The sequence below is a fragment of the Nomascus leucogenys genome, chromosome X (assembly GCF_006542625.1).
Source record: "Nomascus leucogenys isolate Asia chromosome X, Asia_NLE_v1, whole genome shotgun sequence".
Taxonomy (NCBI): Eukaryota; Metazoa; Chordata; class Mammalia; order Primates; family Hylobatidae; genus Nomascus; species Nomascus leucogenys.
Genome location: NC_044406.1, coordinates 23,115,206 through 23,139,404, shown reverse-complemented (window position 1 = coordinate 23,139,404; position 24,199 = coordinate 23,115,206). Strand labels below are relative to the sequence as shown.

The window sequence follows — 24,199 nt, the reverse complement described above, 5'->3', positions numbered from 1 at the left end:
TTTAATTTATTTTTATAACATCAATGTAATACATGTATATCTATATCTGTATGTATGTATATATATATAATTTGAGACACGGTCTATCTCTGCCACCCAGGCTGGAGTGCAGTGGCGCAATCTCAGCTCATTGCAGCCTCCGCCTCCTGAGTTCAAGTGATTCTACTGCCTCAGCCTCCCTAGTAGCTAGTATCACAGGCACCTACCACCATATCTGGCTAATTTTTGTATTTTTAGTAGAAACAGGGTTTCACCATGTTGGCCAGGCTGGTCTGGAACTCCTGACCTCAAGTGATCCACCCCCGTCTCAGCCTCCCAAAGTGTGTGGATTACAGGCTTGAGCCACCACGCCCGACTATTTTTAAAAGTCAGTAGTACTCTCAGCTTATAAAGAAAACTAGCGGTCCCTTTCTCCACCTTCTTCACCCCTGATTCTTATTCCCTGTAGGCACCCAACACTTGACAATCACCTTTCCATAATGTTGTTGACATCTCTCATCCATTGTCATTGCCTTTCTTGTTTTCTCTGCCCTTGGGAGGATAATATCTTTTTAACTTAACTTTTAACTTTAACTTTTAACTCTTAACTCTTTAACTTTTAACTCTTAGTAATTGTTGTGGTGTTTCTGGGAGAAAGTAGAGATAATGTGTATGTTCAGTTTACCATATTTAACTGATAGTCTTTGTATTTCTTTTTAAAGAACATTATTAGCTCACGCCTGTAATCCCAGCACTTTGGGAGGCTGAGGTGGGCAGATCACAAGGTCAGGAGTTTGAGACCAGCCTGGCCACCATGGTGAAACCCTGTCTCTACTAAAAATACAAAAATTAGCTGGATGTGGTGCGGAGTGCCTGTAATCCCAGCTACTCGGGAGGCTGAGGCAGGAGAATTGCTTGAACCTGGGAAGTGGAGGTTGCAGTGAGCCGAGATTGCGCCACTGCACTCCAGCCTGGGCGACAGAGCAAGACTCCATCTCAAAAAGAAAAAGAAAAAGAAAAGAAAACAAAAAACACTATTGTGGCCACATATGTCTCTTTCCTTCTCACTGCAAGAATAAAATGTCTCTATGTTGTTTGTAGCCATGGAGATGAGGTGACAAGGGTGCTTAAAATGAGAGCACTTTGATGTGAGAAGCTACTTCTTTCTCCTGTCATCCATTTTTGAATCTTCTTCTTGGATTTTCACATTCTAGTTCCTTTGTTGAGAGTCTAGAAAGGTGTCAAGGTTGGCAAAATATATGGAATTTTCTATATAAATGTAGCAGGCATCTTCCAGAGTATCATGATGGGGATATAACAGAGCTGCAACTTCCTTCCTCCAACCAGTTAAAAAGAATAATTTTGTGACTTGCATTGTCTACCAAATTGATGGAAGTCTATACCCAATTTCTCTCTCTGACTTGAAGGGGATGGGTCTTTGGCCTGGCTGGGCAATAGTGTTATCCTGGTCTCCTGGTTCCTAGGGGTGCTGTACTGAAGTGTGTCCCTCTTCCTCTTTGAACAGCACTTTTTAGAACACTATATGCCACTGTCTGTGTGACCTCTTCACTTTTGACCTTTCTCCCTAGGAAGGACTATAGTGTTGGCTGCTCATCTTCAGCCCTGAGCACCACTTCTACATGCAACATTACATCCTGCCTCTCCTCCCTTTGAGGCGTATGTCCCTAATCTCTTATTATACCAAAGAGGTTAGGGAGTGGCCTTGCAGTGGTATGCTAGTAAAGATTTAACAGCTGGTCCTCTAGTGGGAGATAAGCCCTGATTTGTAGCATTTGCCAATTTCTGTCGTGGAAGCACTCTACCGTGGCTGACTTCAGGCTACCAACGTGACCTGGAGTTGGGAAGAAAGGTGTAAGGTGAGCCATGTGAGCAGATTCCAGTACATCGTTGCCTTTGGGAACAGGGACTTGGGGTCTTCATTCAGGACTGCCACACTCAAGGATGAAGCCATTTGCCTTTTCCATTGAGCTAGTCAGTTACTCCTGCCTACGTGTTCCAGCTGGGCTGACTCTGCCGGCTTAGGCACCTAGACTCCACTCTGGGTCAAGAGAACTCCTCAGTGCTCTGTGTTTGTCTCTTCTGTTGGCTAAAATAGTGTGTTCCCTGGTTTGATCTTAATTTTATTACGTTTTTGCTCCGCTTTGATGTCTTCAGAAGTACCTCTTTAAAATCAATTTCGTGCACTGATATGAAACTAATGGTATGTAGAGATTGTGTCTTATCCAGAAAGTTTCTTACGACTGATGGAAGGTAAATGGGATTCCTCATTCTGCAGTTCTGTTAACAGTGTTTTCTTTCTCCCACAGCTGACAGGCCTGTCAGAGTATACGCTGATGGAATATTTGACCTCTTCCACTCAGGTCACGCAAGAGCCCTTATGCAAGCAAAAACACTGTTTCCCAACAGCTACTTGTTGGTAGGAGGTAAGAAGTGCATTTTCTTTTTGTCTAGAAAACTCTTTTATAATATGCTTTCTGAAAAGAACCCCTTTCAGAGTTCCATCAGTAAAATCTCACATTGTTAATGCTTCCAATTCAGCCCATACTGGCTCGCTTGTTCACTGCCTGAAATTTAAAATGATGTTGGAAAAACCATAGGGGAAGTTACATCATGGGATTGTATAACCCTGATCCTCAGAGAGAGATGGACTGATAGTACCACCAAGGGCAAATTCTTCATGTTTTCCATTAATGCCTTTCTCCTAGTGTTTAAGGCTTGATCCAAATTATGTTCCTAAAATTTTCTAGAAGGATAAGAGAAGCAATATTATTCTGATTTCAAATCTCAAAAAACTAAAGGGAGTTAGGATGATGAAGAACAAACAAGGTCATTATCTATTTCTTTTGTGTGACCTGCAGCACTTAAGACAATGTTGTGCTAACACTAGTGGCTTGTAACAGCCCCACTTAGTTGAATTTGTGGCAGTGTGTTAAAGACATGGAGATTTATATACCGAGGTAATCTTGGTTCACAACGAAGGGACCAATTTACTCGCTAAGTCTATAAGAGAAGGATCGTTAGATGTGGATTGAAATTTTCCTCCTCCAGGAGGCCTAACTATTTCTTTTTGGCTAAAAGGGATAGTACCTGACTAGGAAGACCTGTATTTCACTCGTGCAGCTTCTGGAAGGAGCATATTCATTCAGAGTAATCAGTTTTTGTGGCATATAAACTAGGCACCATCAAGTCTTACACCTCTACTGGGGGAAAGAAAAGTACTGGTAAGAGACTACGTACTGGTAAGAGACTACATAACTGTTTTTTAAAGAATTTTGTTACCTTCTGCAATTAAAAACCTCTTGTTGGTTGTTTGTTTGAGACGGAATCTCACTCTGTTGCCCAACTGGAGTGCAGTGGCGCAATCTGGACACACTGCAACCTCCGCCTCCTGGGTTCAAGTGATTCTCCCGCCTCAGCCTCCTGCATAGCTGGGATTACAGGCACGCGCCACCATGCCCAGCTATTTTTTTTTTTTTTGTATTTTTAGTAGAGATGGAGTTTTGCCATGTTGTCCAGGCTGGTCTTGAACTCCTGACCTCAGGTGATCCACCCACCTCAGCCTCCCAAGGTGCTGGCATTACAGGTGTGAGCCACCATGCCCAGCCAAAAACCACTTGTTGGACATTTAAGAGGAACTCTTCTGCAGATTTTGCCAAGGGTGGTGACCACAGGACCATTGAATGGAGTTCTTTCCAGAAGGAAGAAATGGTGAAAGGCAATGGTTACTGGGCAAGTCATGCAGGGGGAACTCAAAACAGGCAGAGAAACCCAACCCTTGCTTACTTCCCTTTAGCCTGAAAACCATTTCTTGAGAGAGCACTACCACCTGAAGTCTGGTCCTAGGCTACTGGGGCCCTGGAGAGACCTCTGCAGTGTTTGGGCTTTGGTCATTTGGGTGGCCTAAGTTTGGAGGTGGTTAGGTGTGGGTCACAGTTAACAGGAACACTAGCTGTGGCCCTGGGTTATCATATCCAAGGTAAGATCAAAGGAAATGTGTAGCTTTCAGTACATTCTTGTAAATTGGAGAAGGCAGTCAGTTAATATCAGCAGCTCTCTAGGTCATTAGGCAACAATGGTTTCACTGACTCACTGATTTCTTCATCCAACAACTGTCTTTTTTTTGTTTTGTTTTATTTGAGATGAAGTCTTGCTCTGTCACCCAGGCTGGAGCACAATGGCACGATCTCGGCTCACTGCAACCTCTGCCTCCTAGGTTCAAATGATTCTCCTGCCTCAGCCTCCCAAGTAGCTGGGATTACAGGTGCGTGCCACCGTGCCTGGCTAATTTTTGTATTTTTAGTAGAGACAGGGTTTCACCATGTTGGTCAGGCGGGTCTTGAACTCCTAACCTCGTGATCCACTTGCCTCAGCCTCCCAAAGTGCTGGATTACAGGCACATGCCACCATGCCCGGCTAATTTTTTGTATTTTTAGTAGAGACAGCATTTCACCATGTTGGCCAGGTCTCAAACTCCTGGCCTCAGGTGATCCACCCACCTCAGCCTCCCAAAGTGCTAGGATTACAGGCGTGAGCCACCGTTCCCAGCCCCTTCATCTAACAACTCTTTATTGAACTCTTACTATGTGCCAGGCATTTTTCTGTACACTGGGGATGCAGCCATGAACAAAACAGACTATCTATGTCCTCAGAGAACTTGGAGTCTGAGGGAGAGGCAGTCATTGCCCACTAAACAAGTAAATATGTAGTAGTGGTACTATGAAGAAATATAGGATAAGAGAAAAGAGTGACTGGGCGGAGGAAGGAGGGATGTTTTAGGTATAAAGGTCAGGGAAGACCTCTCTGAGGAGGTGACATTTGTGCAGAGACCTGAATGAAATAAAAGCACTCAAAAGCCAGAACATCCAGTCTTCCTTGTGCAGAGTTCTCACCAGTCAAGAAGACAGTGTGAGGCAAGCACAGAAGACATGGTGACATGTTAGTTTTTTGATTTGTGTATCTTAAGGAGGCTTTCCATAAAAGCACAGATGATTCAATACTCAGAGAAATTAATATGGGCAGAAGTTTGGAGTCAAGAAATAAAGCAGAAGAGGAGAAAAATTTCAATAAGAAATCCTGGACTTTTTAGCAGCTATAGCAAAGGGGGCCACACAGTCATTCTACCACTCTCTAACTCTAGAAGCTGAATTGTACCATCAGGAAGAACTAGTTTTTCTTGCCTGAGTTCTGAGATAACTGTTTCAGAGGGTCACTGTGTAAGGAGCATTGAGTAATCCAAAGAACGATGTCCTCTATAGTAGGTTTACAGGGAAATTCAGATACTCCCTCAATGGCTATTACATGGGTTGTGGAAGCCAAGAGCATATTGAACTACTCGGATGACCATGAGACTGTATCCTTTGGTAACTGACAAGGACTGGAGTACAGAAAGAAAATAAAACAATACAGCATCAAGCTATAAAGAAGTAGTACGTAGACTTCTGGGAACAGTGACAAAGTAAGAGTGAAAGCTGGGCATGGTGGTGCATGCCTGTAGTGCCAACTACCCAGGAGACTGAGGCAAGAGGATCACCTGGACCCAGGAGTTCAAGGGTATAGTGAGCTATGATCGTACCTGTGCATAGCTATTGCACTCCAGCCTGCACAACACAGTGAGACTTCATCTCTAAAACAAACAAGAAAAACACCAACCATGGGCAACACAAACAATAATAAATAATTTCAGTGTGTTCTTTTCTCTGTAGATTTCTTATTCTTATCATCTCATTTAAAATAATTGAATGGTAATACTATGAAATATCTTCTAACCACTCTGTTAATAAAATTCAGTGACATCCTGGCTAGGCGCAGTGGCTCACACCTGTAATCCCAGCACTTTGGGAGGCTGAGTTGGGTGAATCATCTGAGGTCAGGAGTTCGAGACCAGCCTGGCCAATGTGGTGAAACCCTGTCTCTACTAAAAATACAACAAAAAATTAGCCTGGCGTGGTGCACGCCTGTAGTCCCAGCTACTTGGGAGGCTGACGCAGGAGGATTGCTTGAACCTGGGAGGCGGAGGTTGTAGTGAGCCAAGATCATGCCACTGCACTCCAGTCTGGACCACAGAGTGAGATTCTGTCTCAAAAAAAAAAATTCAGTGATATCCTATATTTCATATGTCTCCATTAATTTAATATTTGATCCCAAGTCTGTTAAATGGAATCTCTAACCTCCTGTGTATAGGCAGACTGCTATGGGGGCATGGTATAAGAGCTCAAATCCCAAGAGTGGCATTGCTGTCAGGGTGTCATTTCCCAAATGGTGAATGCCTTTTGGTAAAATTGTAAACAAAATAAAGTGCAATCTTCCTTTGATGTACATAGTAATTGCCTCCCTCTAAGATTCTGTGTCTATCATAACTGTTGCAGAAATACTTTGTGATTGTATGCAAAACAAAGGCAGATTCTAGACTTAAATAATTTTATTTTTCTAAGTTTTTTATTTAATCATTTTTTTTTTAGAGATAGGGTCTTGCTCTGTCTCCCAGGCTGAAGTGCAGTGGAGCAATCACAGCTCACTGCAGCCTCAAACTCCTGGGCTCAAGTGATCCTCCCATCTTAGCCTCCCAAGTAGCTGGGACTACAGGCACATGCCACCATGCCTGGCTAATTTTTCTGTTTTTGTTTATTGTGGAGATGGGATTTCACTATGTTGCCCAGGCTGGTCTCAAACTCTTGGGCTCAAGTGATCTTCTGGCCTAGGCATCCCAAAATGCTGGGATTACAGGCATGAGCTAGCACACTCAGCCTCAAATAATTTTAAATATTATGCAGGGACTTTAAAAAATCTTGCAGGATGTGGGAAAATTCTCATGTGGAGCTGCCACATGCATTGCAAAATGTCTAGCTTCATTGGCCCCTGCCCACTAAATGCCGGTAGCTGCCTCCAACCATTACGACAACTAAAGATGGCCCACAGATTTCCAAAATGCTTCCTAGAGGATGATGCAATCCTTGTTGAGGACCACTGTCTTAGACTAGGAGTCTTGAAATTTTGTTCCCCACAATCTCTAAAGGAATTTTGAAAAATCTGTATACCTTCTTATACAGTTTAAAGTAGACGCCTAAAATTTATATATCAGGCCAGGTGCAGTGGCTCACACCTGTAATCCCAGCACTTTTTGAGGCCGAGACAGGCAGATCATATGAGGTCAGGAGTTCTAAACCAGCCTGGCCAACATGGTGAAACCCCGTCTCTACTAAAAATACAAAAATTATCTGGGTATGGTGGCAGGCGCCTGTAATCCCAGCTACTCAGGAGGCTGAGGCACTAGAGTCGCTTGAACCTGGGAGGTGAAGGTTTCAGGGAGCTGAGATTGCGCCACTGCACTCCAGCCTGAGCGACAGAGCGAGACGCCATCTCAAATAAATAAATAAATAAATAAAATAAGTAAATAAAATTTAGATATCTGCTTCTTAATTTAAGTAGTTATAAAAGATGTAATTTCTGGAATATTGTAAGTATTAACCTTTTTAAAAATTAATAAATTTTATTTTTTAGAGAAGTTTTAGGTTCACAGCAAAATTGAATGGAAAGTACAGCGAATTCTTGTATACTCCTTTCCTGCACAGGCACAACCTCCTCTACTATGAATATCCTGCCCCAGCCTGATACATTTGTTACAATCCATTAGCCTATATTGACACATCATTATCACCTCAAGTCCATAGTTTACATTAGGGTTCACTCTTAACGTTATACCTTCTATGGGTTTGGATAAAATTTTACATTGTCCAAACTCATAGATGTATATTGTATAATGACAGGTATCCACAATGATAGTATCATACAGATACTATTTTTACTGCCCTAAAAATCCCCTATGCTCTACCTATTCATCTCTTCCTCCCTGTAACCCCTGACAACCACTGTTCTTTTTAGTGTAGTTTTACTTTTTCTAGAACATCATATAATTAGAATTATACAGCGTGTAGCTTTTTCAGATTGGCTTCTTTTACTTCATAATATTCAACTAATGTTCCTCAGTGTCTTTTCATGGCTTGCTAGCTCATTTCTTTTTGGTGCTGAATAATGTTCCATTGTCTGGATGTACCACAGTTTATCCATTCATCTGCCGAAGGACACCTTAGTGGCTTCTGCATTTTGGCAAATATGAATAAAGTTGCTATAAGCATCCATGTGCAGGTTTTTGTATGGACATACATTTTCAGTTCATTTGGATAAATACCAAGGAGTGTGATTGCTAGACTGCATGGTAGGAATATGTCTAGTTTTGTAAGAAACTGCCAAACTGTTTTCCAAAGTGGCTGTACCAGGAGTGGGTATAGCTCAGAGGTAGAGCATTCAACTGCAGATCGAAGTGGCTGTACCATTTTGCATTCCCACCAGCAATAAATGAGAGCTCCTATTGCTTCATGTCCTTGCCAGCATTTGGTGGTATCAATGTTTTGGACTTTTGCCATTCTAATAGGTGTATAGTAGGTTGTTTTAATTTTCAATTTCCTAGTGGCATATGATATTGAATATTTTTCATGTGCTTCCTGGCCATCTGTATATCTTCTCTGGAGAGGTACCTGTTAAGGTCTGTAGCCCATTTTTTAAAATCCAGCTGTTTGTTTTCTTATTGTTGAGTTTTAGAGTTCTTTGTATATTTTGGGTAACAGTCCTTTATCAGTTGTATCATTTTCAAATATTTTCTCCCAGTCTATGTCTTTTTTTTTTTTCGAGAAAGAGTTTTGCTCTGTTGCCCGGGCTGCAGTGCAGTGGCATGATCTTGGCTCACTGCAACCTCTGCCTCCCGGCTTCAAGCAATTCTTGTGCCTCGGCCTCCTGAGTAGCTGGGATTACAGGCATGTGCCACCACACCTGGCTAATTTTTGTATTTTTAGTAGAGACGGGGTTTCACCATGTTGGCCAGGCTGGTCTTGAACTTCTGACCTCAGGTGATCCACCCACCTCGGCCTTCCAAAGTGCTGGGACTACAGGCGTGAGCCACCGTGCCCAGCCGCCAGTCTATGCCTTGTTTCCTCATTCTCCTAACATTGTCTCTTACAGAACAGAAGTTTTTAATTTTAATGAAGTCCACCTTATCAATTGTTTCTGTCATGGTTCATGCCTTTGGTGTTGTATCTAAAAAGTCACCACCATACCCAGAAGAAACCCATCTGGGTAACCCATCTGGGTTTTCTTCTGTAGAGTTTTATAGTTTGGCATTTTACATTTACATATAGTTTGGCATTTACATTAGATTTTTGTGAAGGATGTAAGGTTATGTCTAGTTTAATTTTTTTTTTGCATGTGAATGTCCATTTGTGCCAGCACCATTTGTTGAAAGGTCTATGTTTGCTTGCCTTTGCTCCTTTGTCAAAGATTGGCTCTCTGTATATTTGTCTGGGTCTATTTCTGGGCTTTCTGTCTGTTCCATTGATGTATTTGTCTGTGCTTCTTGCCAATACCACACTGTCTTGATTACTGTAGCTTTATAGTGGGTTTTGAAGTCAGATAGTGTCAGTTTTCTGACACTTTCTTCTCCTTCAATATCAAGTTGGGTTTTCTGGATCTTTTTCCTTTCCATATAAACTTTTATTTTTATTTTTACGTATTTTTTAAGAGACAGGGTCTTGCTCTGTCACTCTGAGGCCCTACTTGAGCTCCTGGAGGTAAAACTCACAAAAGTATTTGTCCCCCTGGCTTCTTGAACTCTTAGACTTGTCCACACTGAGGTGCCAGCGATTTGTCAGTTTAAATTTTCCTATCCCAGCACTGGTTCCTGGGGAGGTAGCTCTGCTTGTGGGTTTCTGCTGTAGTAAGCTAATATTCTCTCTATCTGCCTGTTTCTCTCTCCAATTTTGGGAGTAGTGGTTTGCCCTGTGACCTCAGTTCTCTAATGGATCTAAGACTTGTAGATTTGTCAGTTTGTTCAGTTTTTACTTGTTGTCAGGACCGAGTGGCCACTTTTAAGCTCCTTACGTACCAGACTGGAAACCAGAAATCCAATATTGACGTTTTAAAACAAAATTATGGGCCAGGCGCAGTGGCTCACGCCTGTAATCTCAGCACTTTGGGAGGCCGAGGTGAATGGATCACTTGAGGTCAAGAGTTCGAGACCAGACCAGCCTGGCCAACATGATGAAACCCCATCTCTATTAAAAATACAAAAATACTAGCCAGGCATGGTAGCGTGCGCCTGTAGTCCCAGCTACTCGGGAGGCTGAGGCAGGAGAATCGCTTGAACCCGGGAAGCGGAGGTTGCCATGAGCTGAGATCACGCCACTGGACTCCAGCCTGGGTGACAGAGAGAGACTCCATCTCCAATAAATAAATAAATACATAAACAAAAAACAAAATTGTTACCCAATCACTTTAATGCATCTATTGGCATCTAAATACTATAATGCTTTGAAATATATCATCAAAAATTTACAAAACATATAACAAGCTATTTTTTAACTTTTAAAGTTTCATTTTTTTCTCCTAAAACTTGTATTTTCATTCTGCTTCTCTCCCATAATTTTTCTTAATGTGATGTGTTTTAATGTTTGCAAATCTTTTAGCAATCACTGTATCATACTTCTCTGAAACAAAAATATGTATATAAATTAGAGCATAACTAACCAAAGCACCACATTATATACACTTTGATAAATAATTATTAACATAGACATAAATTTGGACAGCAATATATCTCTTAATGAGATGAATAGTATGTACCTGGAGATGTACTTATGGATGAATATAACTGACTGCTAGAATGAGGCAGGGTTTAACATCAATTTTATCCCTATTTTTTCCTTGTCATAGTTATAAGTGCTGAAATATGCTGTTCATGCAAATGTGTAGATAGAATGGAAGGAGTTTGTTACAGTGATGCCACTCAATTCTTTGAACTTCTGAGTTATTTACCAAAAATAATAACATAATTTATTATTATTATTGCCATCAAAAGTAATTTTAATGGTCTATCAAGTGACAATTTGTTAAGATCCTCCTTCAAATTTGTTGCAAGCAATGGATTAGAAATGACCTGACCTGCAAAAGGATTTGTTGCCAAGCTATTAGAATAATTTGCTTTTTCTCTTTCTGGGAATTCTAACAAAAGGCTATATCAAGACTTATTAAATGACTCTTAATTATATCCCTTATTCTTTTACTTGAAAGCAACTTATTCAACTAGATCTAGCCAGAAAGGGTTGGGGAAATGGACATATTAGTAATTTAATTACACCATTGCCAATCAAGTAATTTTTGATAAAATGCTTTTATCACTTGCTTACAACCTTTTCTAAAAAACAAAATCTCAGGGCTACAGTTTCTGATTACTAACTTTGCAGAAATCACCACCCAACCAAATTGGCAAAACCAGTCCTCATTGTCAAACCTCCTAAAAACCTACAAACCAAGAGAATGTCTTTTCAATTCAAATGCATTAATGTATTTTCAGTTCAAATGTATGAATGTATTTTCAGTTCAAACGTATTAGTGTATTTCAAGAAGCTTTATAAAAAACACTCAGAAATAAATGATAGAATGGATTATGTAAAATAGAATCAGTCAAGATTAAAATGATGTAGATCTAATATAATAAGTTATGAACAAGACAAGACAATAAATCAATGCACTTAATTTGTAGTAATGCAATGTAATTTATAGATAAAATTATGTGATATTTATAGGAAGAAGAGTATGGTTTTTAAAAGGCATGTTATTCCTTCTCTAAATATTGGCACGTGTGTGTGTGTGTATCAAATTCTAGTGTTTGCCTTTTGGGAATAATCAAATAAATATGAAAAACAGAAATAGTTATCTTTAGTAGATACCATGACTAAACTTTTCCTATGTATTTAAAGATAGAAAGGGGGCATATATTATTAAAAAGTCATTGGTCTGGAGACAGACAATAATTTTATTTTTTGTTATAAAGAGGTAGAAAATAAACATTATACAGAATGAGATGAATTAGGATGACCTGTAAATAGAATAACTATTTTATGATGTAAGTTGATAACACAGGTTTTTAACTTCCTTTTTAAGTAATGCATATGAAGTCTGTAAAAAATTATGTAAATGTTTTACCCATGTATCTATTCCAATGTATCTTGAAAAATTTGATAATTCTAGAAAATATTCTAGTCACATTTCTAAGAAGCAGCAGTACCAGCCTATATAGCTTTGGTTTATTGAAGTGATTTTCAAGTAAATAGCTGGAAAAAAATGCTTACTCTTAACTACAAGAGAAAAGCCATTTTTAGGTTTCAATATGAGTGTTAAGAATAGCTGAAAAAATGCTTACCCTTAACTACATGAAAAAGCCATTTTTTTTAGCATTCACTATTTCTTTCCAATGCTCCTTTTGCTTTGAGTTCTTGGGCCTTAAACCTAAAGAACCACGTGTTTTTTGACAATAGTTGGGAGAAGAAGAGGCAAAGTTGTTAGGCAAAAATTTGCATTATTCTCCACGCTACCATACTGAGTTTCTAACACTAGGCTTCACCTGTAACAGAAATGTGTGTAATACAGGGAAAGACAGGAAGCTTTCATAGGTTCATGGTGCTTTGAATGGTCACTAACTGAGATTTCCATTTGGTTTGCCCTGAAGGCTAAATCGCCCTCCACCCCTTCCAATACAACATATTAAGGTTTGGATGGTGCCTTTCTTTTGTAAAGTGGAGTAAGCATGGCTTTGGACCCAGAGACTTTCTTGACCTAGTTAATATTAGGAAAGTGTACCACTGGAAGTTGAATCTGGACATTGATTTGTTTAAAACTACCTGTTCATGGATACCTTTTGAAAAGTCTATGTGGTTGGGTACGGTGGCTCACGCCTGTAATCCCAGCACTTTGGGAGGCCGAGTGGGCGGATCATGAGGTGAGGAGTTCGAGACCAGCCTGACCAACATGGTGAAACCCCGTCTCTACTAAAAATACAAAAATTAGCCAAGCATGGTGGCACACGCCTGTAATCCCAGCTACTTGGGAGGCTGAGGCAGGAGAATCGCTTGAACCTGGGAGGCAGAGGTTGCAGTGAGCCGAGATCACGCCACTGCACTCCAGCCTGGGTGACAGAGCGAAACTCCATCTCAAAAAAAAAAAAAAAAAAGAAAAGAAAAAAGGAAAGTCTTTGTGTGTCCATGAGGGTATATGTATCCTAGTTTAAGGAGACTTTTATCTTAGACTATCTTTCTGGAGAATGACAAACCAACCAACTTAATGGCAGACAATTCTATACTGAGGAAAGTTAGGGAGGTCTTCAAGAATAGATGTCCTGTGTTGTTGGTTGAAAGGCTGGTTCTTGATTACTGTATGTGTGGTCAACATGTAAAATGCTTACAGTGAGTTAAATGGGCCTGCCATATTAACTAGGGTCCCCTTTCCATATGCAGGTAGGTTTGCTGTAGGAGTTCCCCTGGGTGGAGCGAAGACTTCACTCATGAAACCACTTTGGTCAGGGCAAGTATAGGGACAGGTATTTGGTAGAAATACTTGGTATTTGTCAGAAATCATTTATTAAAGGACCAGAAACTGTGATAACTGGAGGTACTATAGTCTACTTCTCAACCTTAGGCAGTAAAAGACACCACAATCATCATGGTTTTGCCCTGTGATTATAACGCCAGCACTTTTTTTTGTTGTTTTTTGAGATGGAGTCTCACTCAGTTGCCCAGGCTGAAATACAGTAGCATGATCTTGGTTCACTGCAACCTCCACCTCCTGGGTTCAAGCAATTCTCCCACCTCAGCCTCCCCAGTAACTGGGATTACAAGCATGCACCACCACACTTGGTTAATTTTTCTATTTTTAGTAGAGACAGGGTTTCACCATGTTGGCCAGGATGGTCTCAAACTCCTGACCTCAAGTGATCTGCCCACCTCGGCCTCGCAAAGTGCTGGTATTACAGGCATGAGCCACCGCACCCGGCCCAATACCTGCACTTCTAATTTTTTAAGCATGTAGCCAGTAATAATTTGAAAATTCTTCTATGCAATCTTACCTTGTTGGCATTATTTTAGTGAATTGAGACTCTCCACTTGCAAAGCTCTTTTTTCTTCCATTTTAATTTACAAGTTTGTGTCATTTAAAAACAGGCCAAGGAATTAAAATTTATACTAGAGTGTTTTTTTTCCCTAAAAAATTTTTAAAGAGTCTCCAGATAGCCACCTCTGCTTCACAGGAGGGCAATAAAAATAACAACAGTAAACATACTACTACTACTATAGAAGACGTAAAGATTACTCCACAAACTTGGGTTTATTTTATTATATTTTAATTGGAACTAAATATTCTTTAAGAGTCCATTTTGCCTGACTGGTAGGAAATTCAGTCTCAGCCTTTTTTTTTTTTTTTTTTTTTTTGAGACAGGGTCTCACTCTCTTGCCCAGACTGAAGTGCAGTGGTGTGATCTCGGCTCACTGCAACCTCCGCCTCCCAGGCTCAAGCGATTCTCCTGCCTCAGCCTCCTGAGTAGCTGGAATTACAGGTGTGCACCACTAACGCCTGGCTAATTTTTATGTTTTTAGTAGAGACGGGGTTTCACCATGTTGGCTTGGCTGGTCTCGAATTCCTGACCTCAAATGATCCACCCACCTCGGTCTCCCAAAGTGCTGGGATTACAGGTGTAAGCCACTGCGCCTGGCCTAGTCTCAGACTTTATTGGGCTCTCTTTACCTCCCCAGAGTCAAACAAGTGTCCACAATGTTTATAGAAATAGGAGCGGGGCCTCCAGTCTTCAACCCAGGGCCATTTTTGCACTGCCCTCACTGTCTGAGCCCAAATAATTACTAGAAGGGAGCAGATTCAGTGTACCTATCACAGGTCAGGAACCTGCAGTCTGTTCCCAGGTAGAACTCCCATGCCTAGGGCCTCACATTCTCATCTCTCTTGAGGTCCTGCCACTGGCATCTGCTGCTTGTGGGATCCATAGACATTTGGCCCTTTCCCTGCAATTTGGAGAGATCTCCTCTCTCATTGTCTTCTTCTTTCCAGAATACCGCTCAAGTTGCTCTGGCTTCAGGAAAACAGCAGCCAGGAAGGCAGGCTGTCTACTAGCAACTTGAGCTCACAGCACCTACAAAGGAGTCTGTACCACGGGGCCCTCATACCTGCTTGGAGTAGGGGGCAGGGAAAAGACGGAACACAAAATCTGAAGGAATAGATCCATGAATGATCCTATTTTCCTACTACTATTCATAAATGGCTAACATTATTCAGCATTACTCTCTGCTCATAAAGATGATCAAATTTAATTCTCAAAACTTCACCATGTTTTAAAGACCAGATAACTGAGGCTCAGAGAGTTTGAGTAACTTTCCCAGTAATAGCAGAGCTGGGATTAGAACTCGAGTCTGTTAGGCTCCCAAGTTCAACCCCTATGTTGTATTTTCTCTCCTGTGGGAGCACAGTGAGCTGCCAGCATAGGTTAGTTGCAGCATGAGTTCCCAGATAGCTCAATGAATTCATCCATGGAATACCGCTGCCCAGAGCTCTCCATCTGGTTGTCAGAGTGCATTTGCCAAGACTCAAGAACAACAGTGCTGCTTTGGGCGTAATTAATGTTTAGACAATAACTGGTCAGCATGTTCAGCTGCTTCTTGAGGTCACTCCTGGGATAGGAAAATAGGACCCTGTATTGGCATAAACAGGATGTTTGTTTTCTTTGTGCTCTATCAGTAGGCCATTATCTCGGTCATGTAGAAGTTATACCAAATTGCTCAGGTGCAGATTCAGAAAGGGGGAGGATGTGGCGTGGCCTAGTTTTGTGCTGTTTAAAATAGAAAATGGATGAATCTGAAATCCGTTTCTGCTCAATATGATTCTCGGGGTAGTATTTTAATAAGGTCCTAAAAGAACATTCAAAAAGTCTTAGATTAGTTTTGAAATCATATTGCATGGCCCATAAAGAATTCCTGTTTATGGGGTCAAAAACTAATATAGTCAGTAAATCAATACATAGTTATTATGGCCCTACTACCTGTCACCTCCTGCCCACTTTCTCCCCCCACCTCTGGGCATAATGGGTGATTTAAAGACAGGCAGAGCTCTTGACTCAAGTTATTTATAATATGCTTCAGGGTTTTCAAATGTTGTATTCATCAGAATCATCTCTGAAGCTTGTCAAAGACAGAGCTATCTGGGCCCCACTACAGACTCACTGAATCAAAATCTCAGGGAGTGAGCTGGGTTTCTTTATATGTATTTAACAAGCTTCTTGGGTGATTCTGATACTCATCAGTTTTCAGGCCAGACATACGGTTGAATGGTTGATGTTGTTTTGGTAATATAAACTGCTATAATAGAAAACATCTCAGGAAATATGTATAGGAGATATAGACGCATATATATATATATACATCTAGAAGCTCATTAGTCTCTCGTTTGCGTGTATGTTGTTGAAATGTTCCCGTAGGCCAGGCGCGGTGGCTCACACCTGTAATCCCAGCACTTTGGGAGGCTGAGGCAAGTGGATCACTTGAAGTCAGGACTTCGAGACCAGCCTGGCCAACATGGCGAAACCCCATCTCTATTAAAAATACAAAAATTAGCCAGGTGTGGTGGCAGGCGCCTGTAATCCCAGCTACTCGGGAGGCTGAGGCAGGAGAATTACTTGAACCCAGAAGGTGAAGGTTGCAGTGAGCTGAGATTGCACCATTGCACTCCAGCCTGGGCAACAGAGGGAGACTCTGTGTCCAAAAAAAAAAAAAAAAAAAGAAAAGAAAAGAAAAAAGAAAGAGAAAGAAAGAAAGGGCAAGAAGGAAAGAGAGAGAGAGAAAGAAAGAAAGAAAGAAAAAGAAAGAAAGAAAAAAGAAAAGAAGGAAGAAACCTGTAGATAAATATACATCTATTATTGTAAATAATAATAAATATTTGTTGAGTATCTACATGTATCAGGCTTTGTTAATTCATTCAACAAATATTGTTAAAAGCCTACTAGGGGCCAGGTATGGTACATCAGAAAATGAAACAAAAGTCCCTGCCCTTGGGAAATTTATAGGGGAACACCAACAATAAAACTAAATAAGACAGCTACATGAGACAAGTGTCATGGGGAGAAGTAACACAGCAGAGGATCACAATTCAGAAGAGGGTGGGGCTACTTGGGAGGCTGAGGCAGAAGAATCGCTTGAACCCGGGAGGCAGAGGTTGCAGTGAGCCAAGATCGTGCCATTGCACTCCAGCCTGGGCAACAAGAGCAAAACTCCGTCCAAAAAACACAAGCAAAAAAAGAAGAGGGTAGGGGGAAAGACTTGAGGGAGAGGAGGAGGTGAGCTCTATGAGTATTTGGAGCACAACTATTCCAGGTTTGGGGAATAGTGCAAGGCCCTGACCTGAGAAGCATTCAAGAAACTGCAAGGCCGGGGAGCTGGGAGACACTAGGAGACTGGTCAGGGAGGCAAGGAGTGGGCAGAGGCGTGGGTCTTGTCGGCCATCGGAGGACTTTGGTTTTACTCTGAGTGAGACGGGAAGGGTTCTGAGTTTGGGAATGACACAGACTGACAAGCTTCAACAGGCTCATTCTGGCCAATGAGAATAGGTTGTTGGGAGTGGGCAAGGCTGGAATCAGGAGATCAGTTAAGAGGCTACTGCAGTCATCCCTGGGAGAGATGATGAAGGGGTGGGGATGGGAGCAGTGGAGGTGCTGAGAAAAACATAGCTTCCGGGTGTGCTTTGAAGGCAGAGCCTGCAGTTTTCCTGATGGCTTGGGTGTGGATTATGTGAAGGGACTACAAAAGAAGGTTTTTCAAGGATGCTGAGTGTGACCGTTGGCTGTGCTTACTCTGTGGCCAGATTTGATTCTGGGTGTGGGCCATCATTTGGTTCCAAGAAAATGATCATATTTTTGTTTTTAAAACACATCTTGTGAGATTAGGCAGTATTTGTCTTCCTGTGTCTGGCTTATTTCACTTAACAAAATATCCTCCAGATCCATCCATGTTGCCATAAATGACAGGATTTCATTCTTTTTCATAGCTAAATAGTATTTCTTTGTGTTTATATACTACTTATATATGGAATCTAAAGAAGCTGATCTCATGGAAATAGAGAGTAGAACAGTGGTTACCAGAGGCTGGGGAAGGTAGGTGACGGGGGACAGGGAGAGGTTCATCAACGAGTTCTACGTTACAGTTAGGAGGAATAAGTTCTGGTGTTCTATTGCACATTAGGGTGACTATGGTTAACAATATTGTATATTTCAAAATAGCTATAAGAATTTCGAATGTTCTTACCACAAAGAAATGATAAAGGTATGAGGTGATAGATATGCTAAATATCCTGATTAGATTATTATACAATGTATACATGCATGGAAACATAACACTCTACCCATAAATATGTTAATTATTATGCATCAATTAAATTTTTTAAATTAAACACATATTGTACACTTAACATTAGTGAATTTATTGGCTGGGCACAGTGCCTCATGCCTGTAATCCCAACACTTTGGGAGGCTGAGGCCAGTGGATCGCTTGCAGTCAGGAGTTCGAGACCAGCCTGGCCAACATGGTGAAACCCCATCTCTACTAAAATACAAAAAATTAGCTGGGTGTCGTGGTGTGCACCTGTAATGCCAGCTGCTAGGGGGGCTGAGGCAGGAGAATCACTTGAACCTGGGAGGTGGAGGTTGCAGTGAGCCAAGATCACGCCACTGAACTCCAGCCTGGGTGACAGAACAAGACCCTGTCTCAAAAAAAATTAGTGAATTTATTATAAGTACATAATATTTTAAAGAAAAAAAATTTCATTGCAAAGAGCAGTCAGGGTAGTTCTGACTGGCCACTGCAAGGCTCTCACTGGGATCTTGGTAAACAGGGACTGTACCCACAATGATATTTCTTCCTGACACATAGGAGATCTTAGGAAAGCTGCCTTGGCCAACCAAAAGATAGGATAGCGAATAGTATTTATTGTTCAGTTTGCCTAAAAGCACTTTTTTTCTAAGTTCTCAAAACATCTTTTCTAAGGCTGATAGTGGAAGATATCCCCATTTGAGGGTTCAGGAACCTGAGATCTAGAAAAGATAAGAGATGTGGAGGCCGGGTGTGGTGGCTCACGCCTGTAATCCCAGCACTTTGGGAGCCCGAGGTGGGCGGATCACAAGGTCAGGAGATCGAGACCATACTGGTTAACACAGTGAAACCCCATCTCTACTAAAAGTACAAAAAATTAGCCTGGGTGGTGGCAGGCGCCTGTAGTCCCAGCTACTCAGGAGGGTGAGGCAGGAGAATGGCGTGAACCCAGGAGGCAGAGCTTGCAGTGAGCCGAGATGGAGCCACTGCACTCCAGCCTGGGTGACAGAGCGAGACTCTGTCTCAAAAAACACACACACACAAAAAAGTCCGGGCGCGGTGGCTCACGCTTGTAATGCCAGCACTTTGGGAGGCCGAGGTGGGCGGATCACGAGGTCAGGAGATCGAGACCACGGTGAAACCCCGTCTCTACTAAAAAAAATACAAAAAAATTAGCCGGGCATGGCGGCGGGTGCCTGTAGTCCCAGCTACTCGGAGAGGCTGAGGCAGGAGAATGGCATGAACCCGGGAGGCGGAGCTTGCAGTGAGCCGAGATGGCGCCACTGCACTCCAGCCTGGGTGACAGAGTGAGACTCCATCTCAAAAAAAAAAAAAAAAAAAAAAAAAAAGATGTGAAAGGATGAACTCTACTAGATCAAACCTTTGATTTTATGACTTTCTTCTCTTGATTGAGTGGCCTGATGTGTAGTGACTGGCCCTCAATCCAGGGAACAGAAGTATATGTATTTGTGCGTGTGTGTGTGTGTCTCACACTTGGGTTACAAAGTACAATAATCTAGTAAAATAAGTGGAACTGATGGTTCAAACCACTCAAACCTCCTGTAAATCAGGCCTCTTGGTTCGTCTCCTTCTCTCCCTCCTGTGTCTGTTCATTTGGTCATTTTATTTCTGAATGGTAATTTTCACTGAGGGGTGGGATAGGAAAATAAAAAGATATGAAAGTCACATTAGGTAGTGTAGAGAATAATTTTAATAGAAGCCACAGTGGAAAATGCAGATGTAATTAGCACTAAAATGAAATTCTGAATTGTCGGTGGATTTTAGCTTACTTTGCTCTCCAAATCCTTTGTTCCCTTAAAAAACTGAATTCGATTATGACAAGCACCTAGCGAGGCTGTGCTTCTTTTGTCCTGCTGAAGAAGCGTTGTCTGAACCAGGGTGGCTGTGAGCAGGTCCTGGGCCGAGTAATGGCATTTAATGCATTTGCCTGTTTTAGTTTGCAGTGATGATCTCACCCACAAATTCAAAGGTTTCACCGTGATGAATGAAGCCGAGAGATACGAAGCTCTCAGACACTGTCGCTACGTAGACGAAGTTATCAGAGATGCTCCCTGGACACTCACACCAGAGTTTCTGGAAAAACACAAGGTAACTCTCATTCTCCCACAATCTCTAAGTAGCAAGGTTAGGGAGTCTCGTTCTGCAGCCAAGACCACGGAAATCCCAAAGTCTCTCTCAATTTCTAAAAGAGGTAACTTCAGGAACTGTCATGTGGAACTGCTTGATGTGGCACCTTTCTTCCGCCCAAGCCCGAGGACTGGTATCCTCTCACTTCTTTGGGTATAGGCCCTGGAGCTAAACCGCCCAGGTCCAAATCCTGCCTCTATCTCTTCCTAGTTGTGGGACCTTGAACAAGACACCTAACCACACTGTACTCGCTTATCTCAACTGTAAAATGGGATGATGTTGGTATCTTCCTTTTGGGCATGTTTTGAAGATCTAAGAGGAAATCTTAGTTAAGCAGTTAGAACACTGGCTGGCCCATAGCAAGAGCTCCAAAAATGTCATTGTTACCACCATCACCACCGTCATTATTGATGCTTATCGATTCACAGGCATTCTTTTTCATGGGACAAATGAACACACATCTTATCCAGAAAGTCACAGGTCAGCCTTTAAAGAAAGAACTTTATATCTATGATTTTGTGACCCTGAGAATCCTACTGACATAAGATTTTTATTAGTTGGAAACATGAGAGATTCTTTTGATCTGCATCAAATTATGTGCTTTGTATCTCCCTACCAGCCCCACATTAGGAGCTATTCTTTCCTTTTATAAGCAGTACAAAAAAATAAGATTAAGCTGTTCTAAGAATTTTCTTTTCTATTTTTAAAGCCACGATGCAGAAGAGAATAGAGAACACTGATAAATGTGCATGAGTAATAGCTGAAGAGACAATTTCCCAGTGAGAATAAAAAGAAAAAGGAAAAACTACAATATGATTTACTTCCAGTAATCACTACCACATTTTTACTAAGCATCTATTGTATATTCAACATGTGCTAAGCATTATGGGGGATACTTATAATGATAATGATGGCTGTAATTTATTGAGTATTTACCATGTGCCCGGCACTGTGCTAAGGGCTTTGTCATTATATGAATTGAATTCAATCTCACAGCTACCCTGAGAAGTTGTTATTATACATTGGAGAGGAAAAGGAGCTAAGTTTGAGTACTAAGAATAGAATTAATAATAACAATAATAAACATTTATTGAGGATATACTCCGTACTAATTGCTTTTCAGCATTTTTACATAATTATATCATTTAATCCAGTGATTCTCAACTGGGGTGAGTTTGCCCTGAGGAACATTTGGCAATGTCTTGAGACATTTGGGGTTGTCACAGCTAGAGGGGTGCTACCGGCTTCTAGTGGGTAAAAGCTAAGCATGTGCCAATGCACAGGACAACTCCCAACACCAAAGAATTCTCCAGTCTCGAATGTCACTAGTACTGAGCTTGAGAAATCCTGATTGAATCCTTTCCCCCAACTTATGAGTTATATAGCTAGCAAGTAGTGGGGCAGAGAATCACACTACTCTAAACTATCTCTAAACTACCTCTAAACTACCTCTCAAGTATTTAACTACTGCTACTCTAAATTACCTCTCAAGGTAGAGTGAAACCCCATTATAAGGGGCTTGTTATACGGGGCTTTAAAATCTAGGCAAGGAGTATTTACTTGATGTTGCAGGAAACAGGAATAAAGATGAGCAGGCATGAGGATGACCAGAAAAAAACAAAAACAAAAACAAAAAAACCTATTTAAGGAGGATACCCCATGTGACAGCAGGATGGCTTGGAGAGGAGGGGGCCTGCAGTGAGGAAGGCCAGATACAAGTTGGTGGCAGTAATCTGGGTGACCAGGTCCTGGATTTGGTGTAGTTGCAATGGAGAGAAAATGATGGGCACACACCTACATATGCATGTGTGCACACAAACTCACACACACACACATCCCAGCAGAACCTAGGGTGAGTGAAATAAGTAGAGAAAAGAGGCTTATTCCAAGGTTCGGGTCTCCCCAAGACCCAAAATAAATAAAATAAAAGTGCCATTGGAAGGGGTCACTCGTTTTCAGGAAGATGAATTCAATTCAGGACAGGATGATTTAAAGTGACAGCAAGATGTGGTAAAAGAGAGGGATGCAGTGGGAGTTAAGACCACCTGGCCTGGTGCCCTGGTAGCCCCCTAAACTTGGCCTGGTGCCCCAGCAGCCCACTCCAGTCCTTAAGCCGTGGGTAAATCTAACAAATTTTCTAGTTTCAGCACCTTATGTCCCAACTGAAGTAGTAACATGTGGCCTGCCCACCTCACAAGGTGGTTATGAGGATCAAATGAGGAAAGAGACAAATTCCTTTTCACAGTATAAAATGTGACCTAAGTGTGAGTGCCCATTGCCATCAATGGGACAGGAAATGAAGATTTGAGTTCCTCATCATAGGAGGGATGATAAAAATTCAAAGAATTAATGGGTTCTCTCAAGGAGAAACTTTAGATGCAGAAGGACAGAAGGCCAAGAAATTCTACTCTCTGGGGTAGGACAAGAAAGAGGGACCAGCAAAGGAGAGAAACCAAAACATTTATTCTTCTAGTTCCCATTATCTCATAGAATGAAAATAGTTGGAAATACATTTCAGCCAAGGATTCAGGTCTCCACTATAAATGTAACATACAACTGCCTTATTTTGAAAAGGCATTATGAAGTCACCATTCCCCCCTTCAAATCTGCAGACATGCACATCCATCCCAGTGGTGACATCACTCTTCTCTCTCTTCAACAGATTGACTTTGTGGCTCATGATGACATTCCGTATTCCTCTGCTGGCTCTGATGATGTTTACAAGCACATAAAGGAAGCAGGTGAGGCATTCCCCTGTGCTCACCTGTCAGCCACATCACAATAATCAGGTGTAATAAGAGACATCTGCCCTGGGACATCTGCAGTGTATACAAACAGGGAGTTACAACTTTAGATGTCCCCCAAGCGGCTTCTACAAGCCACTGTTAGCATGTGCTAAGGCTCAGTTATGGCACAGATACCATTTAGGTATTTATATAGGAATGAACCTGAGCACCAAAGTGCTCAACTTCAGGTCTGAGGCTTAATTTCCAGGCTCATCAGACGAAAAGTGCAGGACCCCATTACTTAGAGGGCAGCCATTTTCCTCATTCATAATTAAGTCTTCACAATGAAATTATTGGATACTCCCAAGAAATTTCCTTCCAGAAGAAGATAGATAACTGGCTAGTTAATAATCTGGACTCCTTGTATCCAAAGTTAGTCCTGCCATATTTCTAGTGTCATCTTGTCACATGTTAGTAATATTACCAGGTACCACATGTGGAGGCAAAAAAAAATGGGTAAATGTTTTAATGGCTTGGCTTATTTTCTGCTATTTTACTATCTACCATGCATCTCATCTATAGGCACTGTAGGTACACCCATGCATACCTTCCTACATACATTAAACCATTATCTGGCAGGTGCAGATACTATAATGAGTTACCATATGCATAGGGATTTCAAGAAGTCTCATGTTCCCTGCATTATACTAGAGCCATTGTTGACATGTGCCATCAGAGCCATCTTCCCCACTCCTGGGGACCAATGAGACTCCACTCAGCTTGCTCCCACCATTTCCCACTCAGGCCGCTGCTACTACAGCCTTTTCCTGGTACTCATGGACCTTCAGATTCTTGAGGTAGGATAGGCTCCTAAGGGTCACTGACCCAGGCTCCTATCTCCTTCTTGACATCATTGCCAGCTCCTGGCAGAACTGATGCTTTTACATTTCCCATGATGGGGAACTCCCTGCCTTCTGAGGCAGCCCGTTCCATCTTGGATGGTTTTGGCTGTCACTGTTTAATATATGAATCCCCTGAGTGCATCTATAAGCCAGGAATTGTATGAGAGAAAATGAGTAAGACATA

General features: G+C 41.6%; 1 protein-coding gene across 2 annotated transcripts in view; it reads left to right on the top strand.

Annotated features, from left to right (window-relative positions):
* Positions 1-24,199, top strand: part of PCYT1B (phosphate cytidylyltransferase 1, choline, beta) — a 115,476-nt gene that overhangs the window by 63,245 nt on the left and 28,032 nt on the right. For both annotated transcript variants that reach the window (XM_003261163.3, XM_003261162.2), the window contains exons 3-5: positions 2,307-2,423; positions 20,197-20,348; positions 23,050-23,128. In XM_003261163.3, coding sequence (XP_003261211.1) covers positions 2,307-2,423; positions 20,197-20,348; positions 23,050-23,128 — 348 coding nt within the window. The remainder of the gene's footprint in view (positions 1-2,306; positions 2,424-20,196; positions 20,349-23,049; positions 23,129-24,199) is intronic.